The sequence below is a fragment of the Hyla sarda genome, chromosome 6 (genome assembly GCF_029499605.1).
Source record: "Hyla sarda isolate aHylSar1 chromosome 6, aHylSar1.hap1, whole genome shotgun sequence".
In the NCBI taxonomy this organism is placed as follows: domain Eukaryota; kingdom Metazoa; phylum Chordata; class Amphibia; order Anura; family Hylidae; genus Hyla; species Hyla sarda.
In genome coordinates this window covers 35782290-35804752 of record NC_079194.1, presented here as the reverse complement: position 1 = coordinate 35804752, position 22463 = coordinate 35782290, and the positions used below count along the sequence as shown (strand labels likewise).

At 45.1% G+C, this 22463-nt stretch overlaps 1 protein-coding gene across 4 annotated transcripts in view; it reads right to left on the bottom strand.

The window, feature by feature from the left end:
• Nucleotides 1-22463, bottom strand: part of WDR47 (WD repeat domain 47) — an 85431-nt gene that overhangs the window by 48217 nt on the left and 14751 nt on the right. For all 4 annotated transcript variants that reach the window (XM_056523490.1, XM_056523489.1, XM_056523491.1 and 1 more), the window contains exons 2-4: nucleotides 6102-6268; nucleotides 4097-4180; nucleotides 3237-3321 (exon numbers count right to left, since the gene is read on the bottom strand). In XM_056523490.1, coding sequence (XP_056379465.1) covers nucleotides 3237-3321; nucleotides 4097-4180; nucleotides 6102-6259 — 327 coding nt within the window. In that variant the 5' untranslated portion in view covers nucleotides 6260-6268. The remainder of the gene's footprint in view (nucleotides 1-3236; nucleotides 3322-4096; nucleotides 4181-6101; nucleotides 6269-22463) is intronic.

Here is a 22463-nt window from a genome sequence, read left to right as displayed (position 1 = left end):
CAAGCATTGTAAGAATTGCGCCCCCTGCAAAAAAACAATAGGTGACCAGGACCGCTAGAAAGATCGCCGCAGCCGTGAGTGGGCGTGGCTAAAGCCAGACAAGGGCCCGCGGCCAGTGAAATAATGCTATAATGGATAAGGAGACTTAAACAGGACTTCAGCCTTATTCTAACACAGTCATAAGTTACAGGCTCAAGAGCGCTGCAGCACAGAAGCAGGGCTCAATAATAAAGCAACCCCGTGCTCTTAGAAAAAAATAAATAAAATAAAACACACAGCCAGCTGCGAGTGGGCGGAACCAAGTTCCGACCTCGCTCGTGGCCGAAGTACATGTTCGTCTGGTAATGGAGCCCGCTCCTAGCCCCGAGCGCATGTGCGCATGACGGAGAGGGAGCGGGCGAGCTCCCCTCTGGCAGCCGTACGCTGCCGACAGGGACAATGAATATGCGGCAGATAATGGCGCCCACTCCCAGCCCCGAGCGCTTGGCGCATGACAGGGGGAGGGAGCGGGCGAGCTCCCCGCCAGCAGCAGTATGCTGCCGACAGGGACATATGGCGGGCGCGATATGCAGCCAATAATGGCGCCCGCTCCCAGCCCCGAATGAGGACAGGGGAAGGTGGCGGGCGAGCACCCCGCCAGCAGCCTCACGCTGCCGACAGGGACATATGGCGGACGCGATATGCGGCCGCTAAACCGCGCGCCTGCAGAAAAAGAGAGCCATGACAGTGAAAACAAATTTCCCTCACAACGTTGCACTCTGTTCCACACAACTGCTATAAAACGGGAGACATTCATCCCCCACCCCAAGAATAAAGGAACCCCATAAGAGGAGGAACAAGGTTCCTCAAGCCAGGCCCCATACAGACTACCAAGAGTGGGCCAAAATAGGGGGTCTCCAGAGGCTAAAAGTCCCTACCTGGAAGAAAAAGGGGAAAAATACTCACTTCAGTCAGAAGAACTTACCTCATGAAGTCTTCCTATGAAGTCTTCAGCCAGCTTTTATCACCTGCATCACGCCTGGCTGCTATGCGCGAGCGAGGCGAGCAGGGAATAGGGGGACCCGGACCCATGAGGTACCAACCCAGGCGCTGACCTTTGGCGAGGGGGGGGGGTGAACAGCGCATATACGCAATGTCTGTGTCCCCTTACTCGCAATGTGGAAACAGGGAACCAGAGTCCCTGAGTCCCAACCTGAGAACAGGAAAGAAAAAGAAATAAAAAACTAACACATCCCTAACAAGGAAAATAATAAAACATAAGACCTGGTCTGGAATGTCCACCTCCTTCAGACACTAAGCTTAAAGGGGTATTCCAGGCCAAAAAATTTTTTTATATATCAACTGGCCCCGGAAAGTTAAACAGATTTGTAAATTACTTCTATTAAAAAATCTTAATCCTTCCAATAGTTATTAGCTTCTGAAGTTGAGTTGTTGTTTTCTGTCTAACTGCTCTCTGATGACTCACGTCCCGGGAGCTGTCCAGCTCCTATGGGGATATTCTCCCATCATGCACAGCTCCCGGGACGTGACATCCTCATTGAGCAGTTAGACAGAAAACTTCAGAAGCTAATAACTATTGGAAGGATTAAGATTTTTTTAATAGAAGTAATTTACAAATCTGTTTAACTTTCCGGAGCCAGTTGATATATAAAAAAAAAAAAAGTTTTGGCCTGGAATACCCCTTTAAACTGATTACCTCAGGGTCTGGAGGCAGGTATATCCTGCTGGGAGGAGCCGACTTTCTTGTTGCCATAGTGTCATACCTCCTAGAGACAGCAGCATACACCCACGGTCTGTGTCCCCCAATGGAGCCGATAGAGAAATGTGCTCTTGAGCTTTTTAAACACAAATAAAAAAAAAGTTAGAAGTTTTCTATGTTTTAACAAAGTATATTAGAAAGATTTTTTATTTACCATAAGGAGTGCAAAAGCAAAAATTCATTTTAATGAAAGTTACCCTTTAAAGATTTGCATGTATTTTGTAATTTTTATGATACTCCATGATTTCTGATAGCATTTCAACATGTACTTATTGATCTAATAGGCAGAAGTGAAAAAGGAGGGGCGCTCTCTGTGCTGATGGTAGGAGGAACGAAGGGGCCCAACTGTGTATCATCGTGGTCCGCCGGGAGATTCCAGCAGCGCAAAACAAAAACCCTCTGCGGGGGATGGGGTGAGTGGGATGTATGCAGTATACGGCTCACTTTCCCTTTTTCCATATCCCCAAGGGTACGGAAATGTGAATGCGAAGTGGACAGGAAAGAGAGGAGAAATGGGTGGAGTGCTTCTGCTTGTAAAGAACAGGACTAAAACACCACGGTTGCACAGGACAAAAAATTTATTGAGATAGAAATAGGACAACGCGTTTCGGCACTAACAAGCTCCTTCATCAGGTCCACAGAGATCAAGCAAGTGCATCCTGGAGACACCACCGCTGCACAGCAAACATCTCCAGGACGCACTTGCTTGATCTCTGTGGACCTGAGGAAGGCGCTTGTTAGCGCCGAAACGCGTTGCCTATTTCTATCTCAAATTTTTTGTCCTGTGAAACCGTGGCGTTTTAGTCCTGTTATTTACAAGCAGAAGCGCTCCACCCAATTCCCCTCTTTTTCCTGTCCACTTCGTATTGATCTAATAGGCATTTGATATCTTGAGAAATGTTTGATATACTGTATTATATTTTCGCTCAGTATCATTTTTTGATTTTGCTTTTTGTATGGAGCTTTTTAACATGTAAAGGGTGACCGCATGCTTAGGTTTCAGACACCTGTTTCCTACCATGTTACCCCTATTTAAGAAACCTGTTTTATGCTTTGTATCTAGTATGACTAAGGGTGTTTATTTTTAAGACACCTGAAATGCGTCACATCTATTAATAATAAAATTAAATAATAAAGGATCTTTGTTTTGCATCTATTCTGCGCTGGACATTTAGCCTTACAATGAATAGCAGTATCAGTGCATCAGGTGTTTTTTTTGCTATTCAAACACCCGTTTACAAGAGGCTGCACGTGGGATGTAAAAAGAAAATATGTGGGCGGAATTTGCATAAATATTTTATCCGTCGGCTTCTTAAGGAATATGAAATCGCTTCTAGTTCTTTCTTTTTTTTTTTAAATAGAACATTGCATAAGTAATTACTATGGAACAGAAGAAGCAAATGCTGAAGAGAGAAGAACGTGTGTCCCAAGGGCAGCTCTAGGAGAAACCTACATTGTGAGCTCATTTATATCTTACATGCTGTGGCTCCTCTTCTGCTGACATTGCATTATTCACACACAGCGCTTCCAAAAACTTCTGCTTTAGAACAATGTACCGGAACCTGAGGAGATCAAAACATTTATGTCTATAAATATAGCTACTTATAATGTGTCTATATACTCAAGATGCAAACATAGGGCTACTTGTAATGTATATATTTCACATATACATGTGTAGAGTAATACACCTAAAGCCCACAATCATTATTGGTGTATCTATATCATGTGTAGATAATTGGCAAAAAAACAAATAATATTGATATTATAGATATTATGTAATGCTTAAAGGGGTACTCCCGTGGAAAACTTTTTTTTTTTTTTTTTTTAAATCAACTGGTGCCAGATAGTTAAACAGATTTGTAAATTTCTTCTATTAAAAAATCTTAATCCTTCCAATACATTTTATGGGCTGTATGCTACAGAGGTAATGCTTTTCTTTTTGGATTTCTCTGTTGTCACGACCACAGTGCTCTCTGCTGACCTCTGCTGTCCATTTTAGGAACTGTCCAGAGCAGCATATGTTTGCTATGAGGATTTTCTCCTGCTCCGGACAGTTCCTAAAATGGACAGCAGAGGTCAGCAAAGAGCACTGTGGTTGTGACATCAGAGAAATCCAAAAAGAAAAGCATTTCTTCTGTAGTATACAGCCACTAAAAAGTAATGGAAGGATTAAGATTTTTATAATAGAAGTAATTTACAAATCTTTAACTTTCTGGCACCAGTTGATTTAAAAAAAAATAAAAATAAAAATAAGTTTTCCACGGGAGTACCCCTTTAACTACACAAGAACATGCATCCATACACCCAACAGACCATTTCTTTACCTATTGAATTTACCTTTTTCTGTCAAATTTGTCCATACACTCCAGTGGTTGGATAAACTGCAGGACCTCATCCCATTGACCATCAAGGATCAATTGCCTGAGGATTATCAAACAAAAGATTAGACACTGCCAGACAGTGAAGAAACATCAGATTACATTACCATTGATCACCAGACATTCATCTGCTTTCCCTCTTCCAACTTTATGACAGTAAATAATTATATCCTTATGTACAGTCTATTTGATGTTCTTGTAAATCTGACACTTTGAGAATGGACCACTACCTGCTAAAGCGGCCATACACATGAATATCGGACAAACCCAATTCTGCAGCTGCAGAAACCCATTAACCTATATTAAAATCAGTGATATCAGAACAAAAATAAGGGGGGGGGGGGGGGAACTAAAAATCCCTATGTTTGAAAATGTAAAATTGTAACAGCATCTTGTCAGTCCCAGCTGTGGGTGCTACATAGGTCCTCGCCCTGAGGGTATACATTGGATTAAGTACTTTTTGGAGAATATTGTTAATCTCGTGGATAAACAAAGTATAGTCCAGACACAATGCAGTCTCATCTTTTTGGGACCCTCATATAGATGGCTTCTTATACCAGACCAGTGTTTTCCAACCCGGATGCCTCCAGTTGTTGCAAAACTACAACTTCCAGTATGCCCAGACAGCCTAAAGTTGTCGTTTTGCAACAGCTGGAGGCACATCGGTTGTAAAACACTAAAATAGACCATTCCTTTTAGATTACGAGCCCAACTGCCAGCATCCCTACCCATCAGCTGACCACAGCGGCGCTCCAAGGAGAGATGCAGGTACTGATGCTGAGCCTCATTCACATGAATGGGACTGAGCCACATGTAGTACCAGGCACAGCCACTATAAAATGTACAGCGATATGTCGGGTAAACAATGAATAGGTTGCATCTCTCATCAGAGCACAGTGGCCCCTTTAGTTAGTTGATCGGTGGGAGAGTCAGACCCCCATCCATCTAATATTGGGGACTGTAACTGGTGATATCTATTGCAATTCTCTATTCAACCTTTAAATGATTCCAAGGAGGAATTCACTTTAAAAGGAGTTTTCCAATTAAAAGTATATATATATTTATTTTATTTTTAACATGGCAGGGTTGTCTGCTTAACCCCTTAAAGGGGTACTCCTGCCCTAAGACATCTTATCCCCTATCCAAAGGATAGAGGATAAGATGTCTGATCGCAGGATCCCGCCGCTGGGGACCTCTGCAATTTCTCATTCCGCACCCACCTTTGTGAGCTCCCCGAAGCGCTGGAGGCTCCGAGTATGAAGGGTTACGACCACGGGGCCAGAGTATCGTGATGTCACGCCCTGCCCCCTCAATGGGAGGGACCATAGAATTATGGTACCAATACCATAATATGATTATTTTAATTTTTTTATTACGGTACATTATTTTATTTTAAAAAATGGGAAATGGGGGGGGGGTAATTCAAACTTATTAGAGGAGGGGCTTATTCAGTTTATTTTATTTATTTATATTTCTATTTACTATCTTTATTAGCCCCCATGGGACGCTATACCGTGCAATCTACTGATTGCATTTACTGTTCAATGCTATGTCATAGCATAGCATTGATCAGTGTTATCAGTGCTCTGCTGCTCCAGCCTGCAGGAGATCGCTAGGACATATGGATATGTCCAGTTGTGCAAACATGTCAGCAACTAGGACGTATGCATACGTCCTAGGGCGGGAAGGGTTTAAGCAGGCAACCTGCCCATGTTTTTAGAAAAACACTTTTTGCCAGACAACCACTTACATTTTTGTAGCGTATTGTTGAGAATAAATATATATATGTGTGTGTGTGTGTGTGTGTGTGTGTGTGTGTGTGTGCGTGCGTGTGCGTGTGCGCGCGTGTGTGTGTGTGTGTGCGTGTGCGCGTGTGCGCGTGTGCCTGCGCGTGTGCCTGCGCGTGTGTGTGTAAAGAAAAAAAATATATAGAAACAATTAAAAACTTCCATATTCTAACAGACCTGAGAAAAAGCATGTCATCTGAATAGAGACCATTGATCACCCCGCTCTCCTTCTCCAGGGCCAGCATGCTGATGTGCAGCTTCTTGGCATGGAGGAAATCTAAAATCAGCTTTGTGATTTCGACTTCTTTAACATTCACAGTCTCTTCAGCCGTCATGGTGATGGTCTGGAAAAAAAAAAGAAAAAAAAGATCAGTCATGGATGAAGCAACTTATTGATCTACAGAAAGCAAAAGAAAAAAATAAAATAAAAAGAAAAACATCTTTAATGAGGTTGCATTCCTAGTAATGTTACTATAGAGCAGCGTTTCCCAACCAGGGGTAGGTAGAAGAAATCCCGACACTCACAAGCAGATGCTAAATCAGCTTAAATGTTTATTCACAAAAACATGCATATAGCAAAGTAGCGGCTCGCAGGACACATTTCGGCCGAAACGCGTCCTGCGAGCCGCTACTTTGCTATATGCATGTTTTTGTGAATAAACATTTTAGGTGATTCAGCATCTGCTTGTGAGTGCCGGGATTTCTTCTACCTACTGCATATGCACCACGCCACAGAGACGATTGCCGACTCCTCCTACTTTCCCAACCAGGGTGTCGCGGGATGTCTCAAAACTACAACTCCCAGCATGCCCGGACAGCCAAAGGCTGTCCGGGCATGCTGGGAGTTGTAATTTTGCAATATCTGGAGGCACCCTGGTTGGGAAACACCGCTATAGAGATAACGTAATTGGAGATCTTTACAAATGACATAGTTGACTGATTTTATCCATCTTATGCTTTCTGCTCTTTAAAAGAACTAGAAACACTAAGAGGGAGATTTATCAAAACCTGTCCAGAGGCAAAGTTGACCAGTTGCCCATAGCAACCAATCAGATCGCTTCTTTCATTTTTCTGAGGCCTTTTCAAAAAGGAAAGAAGCAATCTGATTGGTTGCTATGGGCAACTGGTCAACTTTGCCTCTGGACAGGTTTTGATAAATGTCCCCCATAGGCCCAGATTTATCAAAACCTGTCCAGAGGAAAAGTTGACCAGTTGCCCATAACAACCAATCAGATCGCTGCTTTCATTTTTAACTAGGCCTCTGCAAAATGAAAGAAACGATCTGATTGGTTGCTATGGACAACTGGGCAACTTTTCCTTTGCACAGGTTTTGATAAATCTCCCCCAATGTGAAAAGATCACAACGCCAGCATTTTTACATTATCCCATATGGGACACAGAGGGCAGAGATAGCGTTCCCAAGGGGTCTTCTGATTATCCCTATTAATTGTATTGCTTGGTCCTGGCTCCACATACCCCAGATTTACTCATTCTGTGAAAAGTACAAAGCAATTACATTAGGCTCCTTTCACGCTATTAATTCATCCGTTTTAAAGATCCGTTATAATGTTCTGTTCTGGAAACCCTTAAAAATCGGCCATTAAATGGCTGTTACAAAATCCCATTATAGTCTATGGGATTTTTACATTATCCGTTTTAACCCGTGATAGCCAGTTATTAAAAACGGACCTTATTTTGTGACGGGAGAAAGAACGGAAGAAATAGTGCATGCACCGGCGCACGCCGCTGGTAGTAGGAAACCACGGGAACCGTGGATTTAAGGGTTAAGATTATTTTATTGTACAGTAGACGACGCGTTTCGAGAGCGTGCTGCTCTTTATCAAGTCTCTTTAAGACTTAACTTAAAGGGGTATTCCGGGCAAAAACATTTTATCCCCTATCCAAAGGATAGGGGATAAGATTTCTGATCGCGGGGGACCTGCTGCTGAGACCCTGCCTTATGCCACTCATGGACACAAACATGGCAGCTCTATTCTAGCACTAGTCTTACGGGGCGTCGCCTACACAAATGATTGAAGTTTATGAAAGAAAATAGAAGAAAAAAATCTTTAGGATTACGATGTGTAAAGGGCTCTGGGACGCCGGCCATAAATGACAAGATGAGAGAATATAGCCTGGAAGCCACGCACACCCTGCCACCGCCTCCCTATACGTTTATATAGCGTCTCTACCTGGGTGTGAACGTGGAGAATAAGACCTCAGGTCCTACACAAATTTATAGGATTAACTGGCTCACTGCCAAATAAGTCATCACTGTAAGGTAAAGTATATGTGGCTAATACCGGAGGAGCATCAGCGGCCGCATATCTACAAGATCCACTGCATCATCCATCATGTCTGATAATGATCCTTTAGATCCCCAAGGTGTTGAAAAACCACAACTCCCATCATGCGCTGACAGACTGTAAGTGTATCGTGTGGACAAGTGGTCTCCAACCTGTGGCTCTGCAGCAGTTGCAAAAATTACAACTCCCATCATATCCTGACAGCTACATGATATGTTACTTACAACAATGCTCAGCAGTGCGTCTAGGGCAGTGGTTCCCAACCAGAGTGTCTGCAGCTGATGACAAAGGCTGTACAGGCATGCTGGGGAGTGGTAGTTTTGCAACAGCTGGAGGCCCCCTGGGAGAGGTGAAGACAGACAGACAGAGACCCCGACAGACAGACAGAGACCCCGACAGACAGACAGAGACCCCGACAGACAGACTATTTTATCACTTAAGACAGTGTTCCACAACTAGGGTGCCTCCAGCTGTTGCAAAGCTACAACTCCGGGGATGATGGGAGCTGTAGTTTTGCAACAGATGGAGGCACCTTGGTTGGAAAAAAATACTGATTTAAGAGATTAGGACAGTCTTTAGGAGATTAGCTCAGTCTGAACTGATGCATGTAATCTTAGTCTCCCAAATTATTTTCTCTAGATCAGTGGTTCTTAACCTGGGTTCTATCGAACCCCAGGGGTTCAGTAGTGACTCAGTCCCGGGGGTTCGGCGGGGGAGGTCGCAACAGGACAGGCAAACCAAGCAATTGCTTGGGGCCCCGAGCAGAGCCGGTGTTTGCCCGTCCTGTAGAGACGGGGCAATCCCCCCCCCCCATCACTATAAACTCCCTGCGGCCCCGCATTAAGTTTAAAAACGCAGGGCTGCCGGGAAATAGCGCACGCCGGGACGTCACTGACGTCCCGTGCGTGCGCCCATAGAAACAAAGGTGCCGAGGACCGAGAAGGAGGAAGACTGGCGCTGGCCAGCTTGGTAAGTGACCAGCAGCACGTCATTTTCGGTGCTCCGACCACCGGTCCCGGGACCTACTGCTATAGCCGGAGCTGTGGTCGGAGCACTGAAGTGGGCAGTACACAGGCATACACTGTATATGGCTGGAGGCTGTATGTCTGTGGGGGAACACTGCCTGCGCCTAATGTGTGGGGGAACACTGCCTGCGCCTAATGTGTCTTAATGGTTTTGTTCATTTTGTGCACCTATGTATAAATATATACTTAAATATATACCTCCTATGTTTTGAATGTGAAAAAATCATATTTTATTTTTCCAATTAAGAGGGGTTCGGTGAATGCGCATATGAGACTGGTGGGGTTCAGTACCTCCAACAAGGTTAAAAACCACTGCTCTAGATTTATACGTTTCTTCATCTATAACAAAGACACAAAATAAGACCCTGAAATAAGGAGGAAAAAAATGTTCTACATATAATTAACAGCCCCCTTCCTCCAATGTGTCCTATATGCTCAGTATATAGTGTGTATATACAGTGCACTGTCAGGTGTTGCTATGTGACGCCTTGTAAGAAGTGACAGTGCAGGAATTCAGCCGTTGTTCTGTCATCTGTGCGACAGGGATACCGTAAACAATCCGCACAATGGAGGTCGGAAACCAAAGAGGAGGCACCGGGGCTCATACACAAAGGAGATATACTACTGGGCTCTACCTGCTATACAGCTGGCCGAGGCTCTGCTGCACTACAACAGCTCAGCACCACCAACCACTGACCAGAGAGACCACCAAACCCCACACACCCATCTATTTATCTGGTTTGGTTTTTATTAGATAATACTTTGCCTAGCAGATCCCTGTGCACTCGCCCCAATTGTAATTATGTGCAAGTGTTAGACTTTAAATTTGCAAAACTCAGAATGTAAGGCTAAGGCCACGAAGAGTCAGCTGCATGGGGACAATATGGCCGTCACAATTTTGCCACATACAACTGGCCGCTCCTATAGTCTATCCCAAAAGATTACCTGAATTGGAATCTATCAGTGTCTTTTCTTTAACAACAACAGCAGCAGCAGCAGCAAGGGGGCTGGCAGTGCCAATCAGATGGGCTCCATCCTGGCATGTGCCCATCAGGCAGGTTCAAGCATGGCAAAGTGCCCATCAGGTGGGCTTAAAGGGGTACTCCGGGGAACTAAACCCATAGCCCATCCTTTTCCTCTGTCCAACCTATGTATTTGTCTATATATCATTCATTAGCTATACACAGTAGTTTCCCTCTTCCAGCTGTCACTTACAGGCAGGAAATGAGAGAAAAATGTAATTCTCAAATCCACATGGTCTTTGTGTAAACCCCTCACTGAGACTAGCCCCCCACCCTTCAGGAAAACACCACCTGATTTCTGTTTGGTCTAGAGCAGTGGTCTCCAACCTGTGGACCTCCAGATGTTGCAAAACTACAACTCCCAGCATGCACGGACAGCCAACGGCTGTCCGGGCATGCTGGGATTTGTAGTTTTGCAACATCTGGAGGTCCGCAGGTTGGAGACCACTGGTCTAGAGCTTTGGCTGTACAGCCACACCTCCCCTCTCCTCCCTGTATGAGAGCTTGTGAGCTGTGAGAGAAAAGCAGTAAAGATTCTCAGTCACAACTGCTGTTTACCTGCTGAAGATCTAATCACTGACTGCTGCCATTCAGAGTACAGCATGATTTATTGCTGGAGGAAGGATAGACAAAGAAAAGACAATAAGTGTGTGTGAGCTGCAATATAAGCATGCACACATATAGTGAAAGCAATTGGCTGGCAGCCATTACACAGAGCTGCACTGACTTCTGGGAGTTGTAGTCTGTGCTGCAAACAAGGAAAAAATATTTAGGATACATCAAGGGCCAAAAGGAGATGCCAAAACCACATGGACAACTACAGGGGACACAGAATGGGTATTGTAGTGGCTTTGGGGCATTTTTATTTTTCTTAACTTCCCTGGAGTACCCCTTTAACCATGACAATCAGGTGGGCTTCACCACGGCAAGTGCCCATGAGGTGGGCACCACCATGACAAAATCCCATCAGGCAGGCTCAATTATGACAATCAGAGGGGCTCCACCACAGCAAGTGCCCATCAGACAGCCTCCACCACAGCAAGGGCCCATCAGGTCGGGTCCATCACGGCAAAATCCCATCCGGCGGGCTTCATCATGACAAACAAGTAGGCTTCAACTCGGCAAGTGCCCATCAGGTAGGCTCCAGCACAGCAAGTGCCCATGAGGGAGGCTCCATCCGAGGAAGCGCCCAACAGGTAGGCCCAATTGTGGCAGGTACCCATCAGTTGACTTCACTATAGCAAGTGCCCAAATCCTCACTCCCCGGGCCGTAGCCCCACATCTTCTCCTTTGACTTGATACTCCCATTGCAGTTTCAGCACTAGCAAAAATGACATCAAACAAAACAGACCAGGGACGGACCCAGATTAATCAAGACACAGAAGGTCCATACAAGTCAAGGGGGCAACTGAGCCTTTATTTGCTTACAGTACAGACATTTTTTTTAAAAAGATACAAGGTATATAACTAAGATATAATTTAGAAAGTTTTTTTGTTTTTTTTTGTTAGAAGCAGCGGTGGCCAGCTTTTAGTTTTTTATGCTTTAAGAATCTTTATTGTGCTGTTTTTGTAGCTTTTGTAAAAAAAAAAATAAAAAAAAATAAACATTAGTACCTGGTTTTATTCTGATGTATTTTTGTCATGAAAATCATGGAATTCAAAGATTCAAGCAAATGAGCCGCAAAATTTCAAGCATTTTTTTTTTGTTGCTTTCTGGGGCATTTTATGTAGGATTTTCTATTACAGATTGTTTGCGTGCAATTTAACCTCTTAAGGACGCAGGGCGTATGGATACGCCCTGCATCCCGAGTCCTTAAGGACCGAGGGCGTATCCATACGCCCGTGGGAATTCCGGCCCCCACCGCTAGCCGGTTGGGGACCGGAGCCGGATGCCTGCTGAAATCGTTCAGCAGGCATCCCGGCATATCGCCCAGGGGGGTCATTATGCCCCCCCCATGTCGGCGATCGCCGCAGATCGCTGGACAATTCAGTCCAGCGATCTGCGGCGATTCCGGGTCAATCGGGTCTCCAGTGACCCGGTGACCCGGAATTACTGGCTGTTCGGGGCCGTCTCTGACGGCCCCGAACAGCCAGAACCTGCAGGGGTGAGGTGGCACTGATGCCACCTCACGATCGCCCTGATTCGTCGGCCGGATTACCGGCCGACCAATCAGGGCGCCTGCTGCGGGCGTCACTCCCGCACCCGCTCCGCCCCTCTTCCGGAGGGCGTGAGCGGGTGCGGGAAGACGACCCCGGGTGCTGGGGACCCCGATCCCCGGCGTCCATGTTGGGATCGGGGCCCCAGGAGCGACGGCGGCGGCGGCGAGGGACAGTCCAGCGATGAAGCAACAGCAGGAGGTGAGTTACAGCCTCCTGCTGTTGCTTAGCAACAGCTCCCAGCATGCAAAAAGGGCATGCTGAGAGCTGTAGTTATGCAACAGCAGGAGGCAGACCACCACAACTCCCAGCATTCCCTTATGGGCATGCTGGGACTTATGGTTTTGCAACAGCTGGAGGCACATTATTTCTATGGAAAAGTGTACCTTCAGCTGTTGTATAACTACAACTCCCAGCTTGCACAAACAGCTAAAGTGCATGCTGGGAGTTGTAGTGGTGCATCTGCTGGTTGCATAACTACAACTCCCAGCATGCCCGTTTGCTGTCGGTGACTGCTGAGAGTTGTAGTTTTGCAACAGCTGAAGGCACACTGGTTGTGAAACTTAGAGTTTTTTTTTTTAACCTAACTCAGTGTTTCACGACCGGTGTGCCTCCAGCAGTTGCAAACTACAACTCCCAGCAGTCACCTTACACCATGCACCGTACATGCTGGGAGTTGTAGTTTTGCAACAGCTGGAGGCACACTGGTTTTGAAACACTGAGTAAGGTCACAAACTCCGTGATACATAACCAGTGTGCCTACAGCTGTTGCAAAACTAAAACTCAGCATGTACAGTCTGTCAGCGCATGCTGGGAGTTTTAGTTTTGCAACAGCTGGAGGTCCCCCCCAATGTGAATGTCCAGGGTACACTCACATGGGCGGAGGCTTACAGTAAGTATCGGGCTGCAAGTTTGAGCTGCAGCAAATTTTCTGCAACAGCTCAAACTGCCAGCGATAAACTACTGTGAACCCCCGCCCGTGCAACTGTACCCTAAAAACCCTACACTACACTAACAAAACATAAAATAAAAAGTAAAAAAACACTACATATACACATACCCCTACACAGCCCCCCTCCCCTCCCCAATAAAAATGAAAAACATCTGGTACGCCATGGTTTCCAAAACGGAGCCTCCAGCTGTTGCAAAACAACAACTCCCAGTATTGTCGGACAGCCGTTGACTGTCCAGGCATGCTGGGAGTTTTGCAACAGCTGGAGGCCCCCTGTTTGGGAATCACTGGCGTAGAATACCCCTATGTCCACCCCTATGCAATCCCTAATTTAGGCCTCAAATGCGCATGGCGCTCTCACTTTGGAGCCCTGTCGTATTTCAAGGCAACCGTTAAGGGTCACATATGGGGTATCGCCGTACTCGGGAGAAATTGGGCTTCAAATTTTGGGGGGTATTTTCTGCTTTTACCCTTTTTAAAAATGTAAAGTTTTTGGGAAAAGAAGCATTTTAGGTAAATTTTTTTTTATTTTTTTTACATATGCAATAGTCGTGAAACGCCTGTGGGGTATAAAGGTTCACTTAACCCCTTGTTACGTTCCCCGAGGGGTCTAGTTTCCAAAATGGTATGCCATGTGGGTATTTTTTGCGGTCCTGGCACCATAGGGGCTTCCTAAATGCGGCATGCCCCCAGAGCAAAATTTCCTTCAAAAAAGCCAAATGTGACTCCTTCTCTTCTGAGACCTGTAGTGCGCCAGCAGAGCACTTTTCACCCCCATATGGGGTGTTTTCTGAATCGGGAGAAATTGGGCTTCAAATTTTGGGGTGTATTTTCTGCTATTACCCTTTAAAAAAATGTAAAACTTTAGGGAAACCAAGCATTTTAGGTAAAAAAATTTTTTTTTTTTTTTTACATATGCAAAAGTCGTGAATCACCTGTGGGGTATTAAGGTTCACATTACCCCTTGTTACGTTCCCCGAGGGGTCTAGTTTCCAAAATGGTATGCCATGTGGGGTTTTTTGCAGTTCTGGCACCATAGGGGCTTCCTAAAGGTGACATGCCCCCCAAAAACCATTTGACGCTCCTTCCCTTCTGAGCCCTCTACTGCGCCCGCTGAACAATTAACATAGAAATATGAGGTACGGTATGTCCTTACTCGAGAGAAATTGGGTTTCAAATACAAGTAAAAATTTTCTCCTTTTTACCCCTTGCAAAAATTCAAAAATTGGGTCTACAAGAACAAGCGAGTGTAAAAAATGAAGATTGTGTATTTTCTCCTTCACTTTGCTGCTATTCCTGTGAAACACCTAAAGGGTTAAAACGCTTACTGAATGTCATTTTGAATACTTTCGGGGGTGCAGTTTTTATAATGGGGTCATTTATGGGGTATTTCTAATATGAAGACCCTTCAAATCCACTTCAAACCTGAACTGGTCCCTGAAAAAAAGCGAGTTTCAAAATTTTGTGAAAAATTGGAAAATTGCTGCGGAACTTTGAAGCCCTATGGTGTCTTCCAAAAGTAAAAACTCATCAATTTTATGATGCAAATATAAAGTAGACAAATTGTATATGTGAATAAAAAAAAGTTTATTTTGAATATCCATTTTCCTTACAAGCAGAGAGCTTCAAAGTTAGAAAAATGCAAAATTTTCAAATTTTTCATCAAATTTTGGGATTTTTCACCAAGAAGTTAAAGTAGAATATGTCACGAAAAAACAATCTCGGAATCAGAATGATAACTAAAAGCATTCCAGAGTTATTAATGTTTAAAGTGACAGTGGTCAGAATTGCAAAAAATGGCCGAGTCCTTAAGGTGAAAAAGGGCTCAGTCCTTAAGGGGTTAAGGGTTTCATAGTGTTTACACAAAAAAAAAAACAAAAAAAAACAAAAAAAACACACCAAAAAGCCCAAAACAAGTACCAAAGAGAAGGACTTTGTTCTGTTTCGGCTCCCCCATCTGCTATATGGACAGAGCACTTGCTCTTCTATTGCTCTCTGGTTTCAGATGTTATTACAGGCACTTAGGGGGGGGGGGGGGGGGGGGAGATATTCCAAAACTCGACTTGAGTTATTAGGGCTCTTTATTTTGCACCTCAAAGAGTGTTAAAGGGGAACTCCGGTGGAAAAAAAGTGTTTTCAAATAAACTGGTGCAAGAAAGTTAAACAGATTTGTAAATTACTTCTATTTGAAAATCTTAACCCTTTAAGTACTTATCAGCTGCTGTATACTACAGAGAAATTTGTGAAGTTCTTTTCTGCCTGACCACAGTGCTCTCTGCTGACACCTCTGTCCCTGTCAGGAACTGTCCAGAGCAAGAGAGGTTTTCTATGGGGATATGATTCTAATCTGGACAGTTCCTGACACGGACAGAGGAGTCAGTAGAGAGCAATGTTGTCTGACAGAAAAGAAATTCATGAATTTCTCTGTTTTATACAGCAGCTAATAAGTACTGGAAGGATTAAGATTTTTTAATAGAAGTAATTTACAAATCTGTTTAACTTTCAGGCACCAGTTGGTTTGAAAACATTTGTTTTCTACTTGTTTCCACCAGAGTTCCCCTTTAACTGCACCTCATTTTCAGAAGTGTTTTGTCTTTTGAAAATTTGGGGCAAATAGCAAATCATTTAATACCAGGTATACTTGGTATTAGCTGCGACACTTTGTGCGCCAGAAAGTGGTGCTAAACCTTTGAAAATAGGGTGCTAATAGCACACAAAGCCTAACCATGCCCCTTTAAAAAAAAAAAAAAGTGGCTAACAGGATGCTAAATCAGGTGCTAAATACCTGAATATGTGGCGCTAATAGTGTGCGCCACATTTTAAGCAAATGTGGCGCAGCTAAAGCAAAAAAAAAAAAAAAAGTGGCACTAAATTCTTTGAATAGCCCCCCCCTTTGACTATTATCTAGTGTAAGGGTACGTTCACACGAGCAGACCCACAGCATATTTTACGCTGCAGATCCGCCGCTGAAGGACCCCTGCATGCTGGCTCTACATGTGCCTGCTCGGAGAGGCAATACGCCGCTACGAGCAGACACACTGCTATGTACAAGTTCCTGCGCATGCGCGGTGTACTAGCACACATCGCGGCCGTTCCCCCTGCTCCATGAGCTAGGCCGAGAGCTGCCGCCATGTGCGAGTATACTGAGCATGCGTATTTTACGCTGCGGATCCGCCGCCGAAGGACCCCTGCATGGTGGCTTTACATGTGCCTGCTCGGAGCAGCAATACGCCGCTACAAGCAGACACGCTGCAATGTGCGAGTCGCCACGCGCATGCAAGTATACCCGCACATCGCGGCAGCTCTCGGCCTAGCTCATGGAGAAGTGGGAGCAGCCGCAATGTCCGCGAGTACACCGCGCATGCGCGGCAACTCGCACATTACAGTGTGTCTGCTCGTAGCAGCGTATTGCCGATCCGAGCAGGCACATGTAAAGCCACTATGCAGCGGTCCTTTAGCGGCGGATCCGCAGCGTAAAATACGTTATGGGTCCGCTCGTCTGAATGTACCCTAAGAAGATATGATGGAACCTGCCCTGGAAGTAACTTTCTATCTAAATCATAGGTGGAAAACTTACAGCCCTCCAGCTGTTACAAAACTACTACTCCCAGCAAAAGTGCAGCCCTCTAGGTGTTGCAAAACTACAACTCCCAGCATGCCCGGACAGCCGTTGGCTGTCCGGGCATGCTGGGAGTTGTAGTTTTGCAACAGCTGGAGGGCTGCAAGTTTGACACCTATGATCTAAATGAATAAAATGACCCTCTCCTACCAAGACTGTACCCTCTATAGATGTCCTATCATTCTGCCAGCACCTGCTTCCACCAGCCTGCACTTCACTTTCATTGCCCGGGGGAACGTTATCAGAGCCACACACATGATGCCGCCCAGTCACCGGCGCGGGGGGCTGGTTTGCACATGGTGCCATAAATAATTGAACAGACTGCCTCTCCCATCTGGACTGGAGGCCCCTTCCCAATCCTATTTTGGGTGCAGAACAATCACCAGTCAATACGAGAGCAGAAGCCGAACCCTTCCCAACCAAATGCAACAAAGGAAATGACATCCAGCCCGTATCCCTTTCCCAGCCGGAGAAGACACAAGAGGAGGGTGGAATAGCTCTCCCAGCTGCCTGCCGGGTCCCCCACCCACTACTCCCCCTGTGAAGGCGTGATCACTATCTGGCAGACAGGCCACCTCATCCTACTGATGACATCAACAACAACAGCTCACTATTTGGCAGCTAGGTCACTCCCTTTCAATGCAATGGAGAAACTGAGCAGCATACAGGGCAGAAGATGGAAATCTGATCTCAGAAGGAGACCCGGGAGCCAACAAGCCTTCTATATAGTGTGCAGAGCCCAAGTACCAACATACCAGGTGGCAACAGGGCATCGGACATACATGTCGTCATCTGATCAATACAGACACGCGGCTACAATAAAATGTTATTAATCGATACCATGCATTATACTAGGGTAGGAATTCTTATAGATTGGCGCAATAGTTTCCATTGTCGGACGTCGGCAAACAATAATCCCGCATTTATCTGGCGTCAGGGCAAACCTGAACGTGTGAACTAGAGATGAGCGAACTTACAGTAAATTCGATTCGTCACGAACTTCTCGGCTCGGCAGTTGATGACTTTTCCTGCAGGTGCTCCGGTGGGCTGTAAAAGGTGGATACAGTCCTAGGAGACTCTTTCCTAGGACTGTATCCATCTTTTCCAGCCCACCGGAGCACCTGAAGGCTGAACTAATTTACGCAGGATATGTCATCAACTGCCGAGCCGAGAAGTTCGTGACGAATCGAATTTACTGTAAGTTCGCTCATCTCTAGTGTGAACGATGAGGCTAAGTTTCCACTGCAGTTTTTTGAGCCAAAGTCAGAAGTGGATCCATAAGGGAGGAGAAGTATAAGTCCTTCCTTTTATATGTCCTATTTCTTTTGAATACTCTTCTGGCTTTGGCTCAATTTTCCGAAAACTGCCAGAAAAAAAAAAAACAAGTGGAAATTTAGCCTTAGGCAACTTTTTTTTGATGTTAAAGGGTAGCTCCCACCATCCTATTTTATTTTTTTGCCCCCTGAAGAAGCAGGTCTGTCATAATCAATAATCTCCGATAGTAATGGTGCCCGCAGGTGCAACACAACAGCCCCTGCAAGGTTAGGCATCCCCCCTACTTAACATACAGAATGAAACATATGTAACCAGTGTTCTCTATGGCCCTCCAGCTGTTGCAGAACTATGACAGATTGTGACAGTATTCTGTACACCATTGGTCTTCAACCTGCGGACCTCCAGATGTTGCAAAACTACAACTCCCAGCATGCCCGGACAGCCAACGGCTGTCCGGGCATGCTGGGAGTTGTAGTTTTGCAACATCTGGAAGTCCGCAGGTTGAAGACCAGTGGTGTACACCATTGATCCCTAACCTATGACTCTCAAGCTACCACAAGACTACAACAACCAGCATGCCCTGAAACACTATCACTGCAGACCAGAGACCCATAAAGGGGTACTCCGGTGGAAAATTTGTATTTTTTTAAATCAACTGGTGTCAGAAAGTTTAAAAGATTTGTAAATTACTTCTATTAAAAAATCTTTACCCTTCCAGTACCTATTAGCAGCTGTATGCTACAGAGTATACTTTTTGAATGTCTTGTCCACAGTGCTCTCTGCTGACACCTGATGCCCATATCAGGAACTGTCCAGAGCAGAAGAAGATCCCCAAAGCAAATCTATGCTGCTCTGGACAGTTTCTTACCCGGACAGAGGTGTCAGCAGAGAGCACTGTGGACAAGGCACAAAAGAAATTTAAAAAGAGAAGAAGAATTCCCTCTGTAGCATACAGCTGCTAATAAGTATTGAAAGGATTAAGATTTTTTTAATAGAAGTGATTTACAAATCTGTTTAACTTTCTGGCACCAGTTCATTTAAAAAAAAAATTAAATAAAAAAATAAAAGTTTTTCACCGGAGTACCCCTTTAAAGGGGAACTGGAGTACTTTACGACCGAATGAGAGATCTTCATCTCCAGTCAGATTTAAAGGGGTACTCCGGTGCTTAGACATCTTATCCCCCTATCCAAAGGATAGGGGATAAGATGCCTGATTTGGATAGGGGATAAGATGTCTAAGCGCCGGAGTACTCGGCGCTAGGACCGTGCGGACACTGCTGTCTCCAATAGACTGCAATGTGTTCCGCGAGTATTTCCGCCTGAAGAATGAGCAACGCCATTCTTCAGGCGGAAATTTCCAAGTGGATTTTCCATTCACAAATTCCAAAGTGTGAATTTGTGAACGAAAACCCACTCACTACACTATACATTTTAGCAAGAGGAATTTCCGCCTGCAATTTCAAAGCGGAATTGCAGGCGGAACTTCTGTAGTGTGAACCGAGCTGAGCCTTAAAAGGGGTACTCCCGTAGAATTTTTTTTTTTTTTTTTTTAAATCAACTGGTGCCAGAAAGTTAAACAGACTTGTAAATTACTTCTATTAAAAAATCTTAGTCCTTCCAGTACTTTTTAGGGGCTATATACTACTATACTACTATTTCTCTGATGTCCATTTTAGTAACTGTCCAGAGTAGGAGAAAATCCCCATAGCAAACATATGCTCCTCTGGAAAGTTCCTAAAATGGACAGAGATGTCAGCAGAGAGCACTGTGGTCGTGACATCTGAGAAATCCATAAAGAAAAGCATTTCCTCTGTAGTATACAGCCCATAAAATGTACTGGAAGGGTTAAGATTTTTTTTAATAGAAGTAATTTACAAATCTGTTTAACTTTCTGGCACCAGTGGAGTTAAAAAAAATTAAAATAAAAAAAATAGGTTTTCCACGGAGTGGAAGTTTTCCACAGAGTTTTCCAAGGAGTACCCCTTTAAAGGTAATTCAGTCAATGGCTTTAATGGGGCTTTTGTAAGACTATTTAGGACAATATTTAAATCCTAGGGGGGAATAGATGGTTTTACTACCAGAGACATCATAACTGCTGCATTAAGAATTTTTTTTATCCAGGGATTATCGGCTAATTTATAAGCAAAGAGGGCACTAAGGGCACATACTTGAACCTTTAGGGTCTATTCACACGTACAGGATCCTGCGCAGATTTGATGCGCAGGATCTGTAACTGCCGATTAGATGCTGTGATCAGTCATTTAGTTTACATTGAAATCTACAGCAGAAAATCCTGCGCATCAAATCTGTGCAGGATCCTGTACGTGTGAATAGACCATTAAAGTGCTAGGTCTGAGATGTTTATCTAGACCCGCCTGCAGAAAATCTAGGATTTTTTAGGTATCAGAGGACCTAAGCAAATCAATAGGGTCTTGTACAAAACTACCATAGGCTTTCCATGTTCTTAAAGGAGTACTCCCACCCTAGACATCTTATCCCCTAGCCAAAGGATAGGGGATAAGATGTCTGATCTCAAGGGGGTCCCGCCGCTGGGGACCCCCGCAGTATTGCATGCGGCACCCACCTGTCTTTTGTGCGGAAGCGCTGGAGGGTCTGAGTTGCTACTACGGGAACGGAAGTCCGTGACGTCAGGACTCCGCCCCCGTGTGATGTCACGCCCGTCCCCTCAATGCAAGACTATGGGAGGGGGCGTGACGTCACACGGGGACGGAGTCCTGATGTCACGGACTTCCGTTTCCGTAGTCGCGACTCAGACCCTCCAGCGCTTCCGCACAAAAGACAGGTGGGTGCCGCATGAGATACTGCGGGGGTCCCCAGCAGCGGGACCCCCGAGATCAGACATCTTATCCCCTATCCTTTGGATAGGGGATAAGATGTTTAGGGTGGGAGTACCCCTTTAAGTAAATTTGAGATGTTACCTTTTTCTACTTGCTAGTAGAGTAGTGATCACACGATCTGAAAGACCCCTTTGCTCTAGGATACCCCTTTCAACAGCCATGCCATCAGATGAAGACTGGAGGTTTCGGCACACAAAACTGGTCCCTTACGTAGAAGGTTCGGGGTTTCCAGGAGGATCCAAGGGGTTGTAACTGACATCTTTCTCAACCATGTGAACCAAACCGTGCGGGGCCAGAACGGGGCAATGACTATTACTCTCGCCCTGTCTTCTCTGATCTTTCTCAAGGCCCTCGGGAGCAACCTGACTGGAGGGAAGGCATAAAGGAGTCCCCGGCGCCAACACTGGAAAAAGACCATCCCTGGGGGATAGATGCTGTCGGGGACAGGGAATAGAACTTTTCCAGTTTTCTGTTCTCCCTGGATGTGAACAAGTCTATCCGAGGAGTACCCCAATGCTCCCTGGTTTAGGCGATGTCTGCTGAGATAGTCCGCAATGCAGTTTTGGGATCCCTTTAAATGGAGAGCAAATATGGAACTTAGATGAATTTCCGACAATCTGAAGATATGGTGACAGGTTCTCACGAGATAGGGGGACCTGGTACCCCCTTGATGAGTCAGGTAAGCTACTACCGTGGAGTTGTCTGACAATATATTCAGATCCTTTCCTGCAACCAGGGGAAGGGATTGAGAAATGGTGAACAGGACTGCCTTCAACTCCCTCCGATACTGAGACTATCTGGACGCCTCTCGACTCCACTGACCCTGTAGGACTAGGGACTCCCCGTGCGCCCCCACCCCCAGGGGCTTGCACCCATGGTCAGGATAAATTTGTTTTCCTTTATCCAGGGGATACCCTTTTCTAGTTTTTTTTTTTTTGGTCTAACCACCAGAGAAGGGATCTTTTTACTTGGTCTGAGAGGGCTATCTGATTGTCTAATTAATCGGGGACTCTGTCCCACTGGCTCAGAATCTGCTCCTGCAACCTCCTAGTGTTCCCCCTCTATATACAGGCTGTAGTGTTCCCCTCTACATACAGGCTGTAGTGTCCCCCTCTACATACAGGCTGTAGTGTTCCCCCTCTACATACAGGCTGTAGTGTTCCCATATATATATATATAGGCTGTAGTGTTCCCATATATATATATAGGCTGTAGTGTTCCCATATATATATATAGGCTGTAGTGTTCCCATATATATATACAGGCTGTAGTGTTCCCCCTCTATATATACAGGCTGTAGTGTTCCCCTCTACATACAGGCTGTA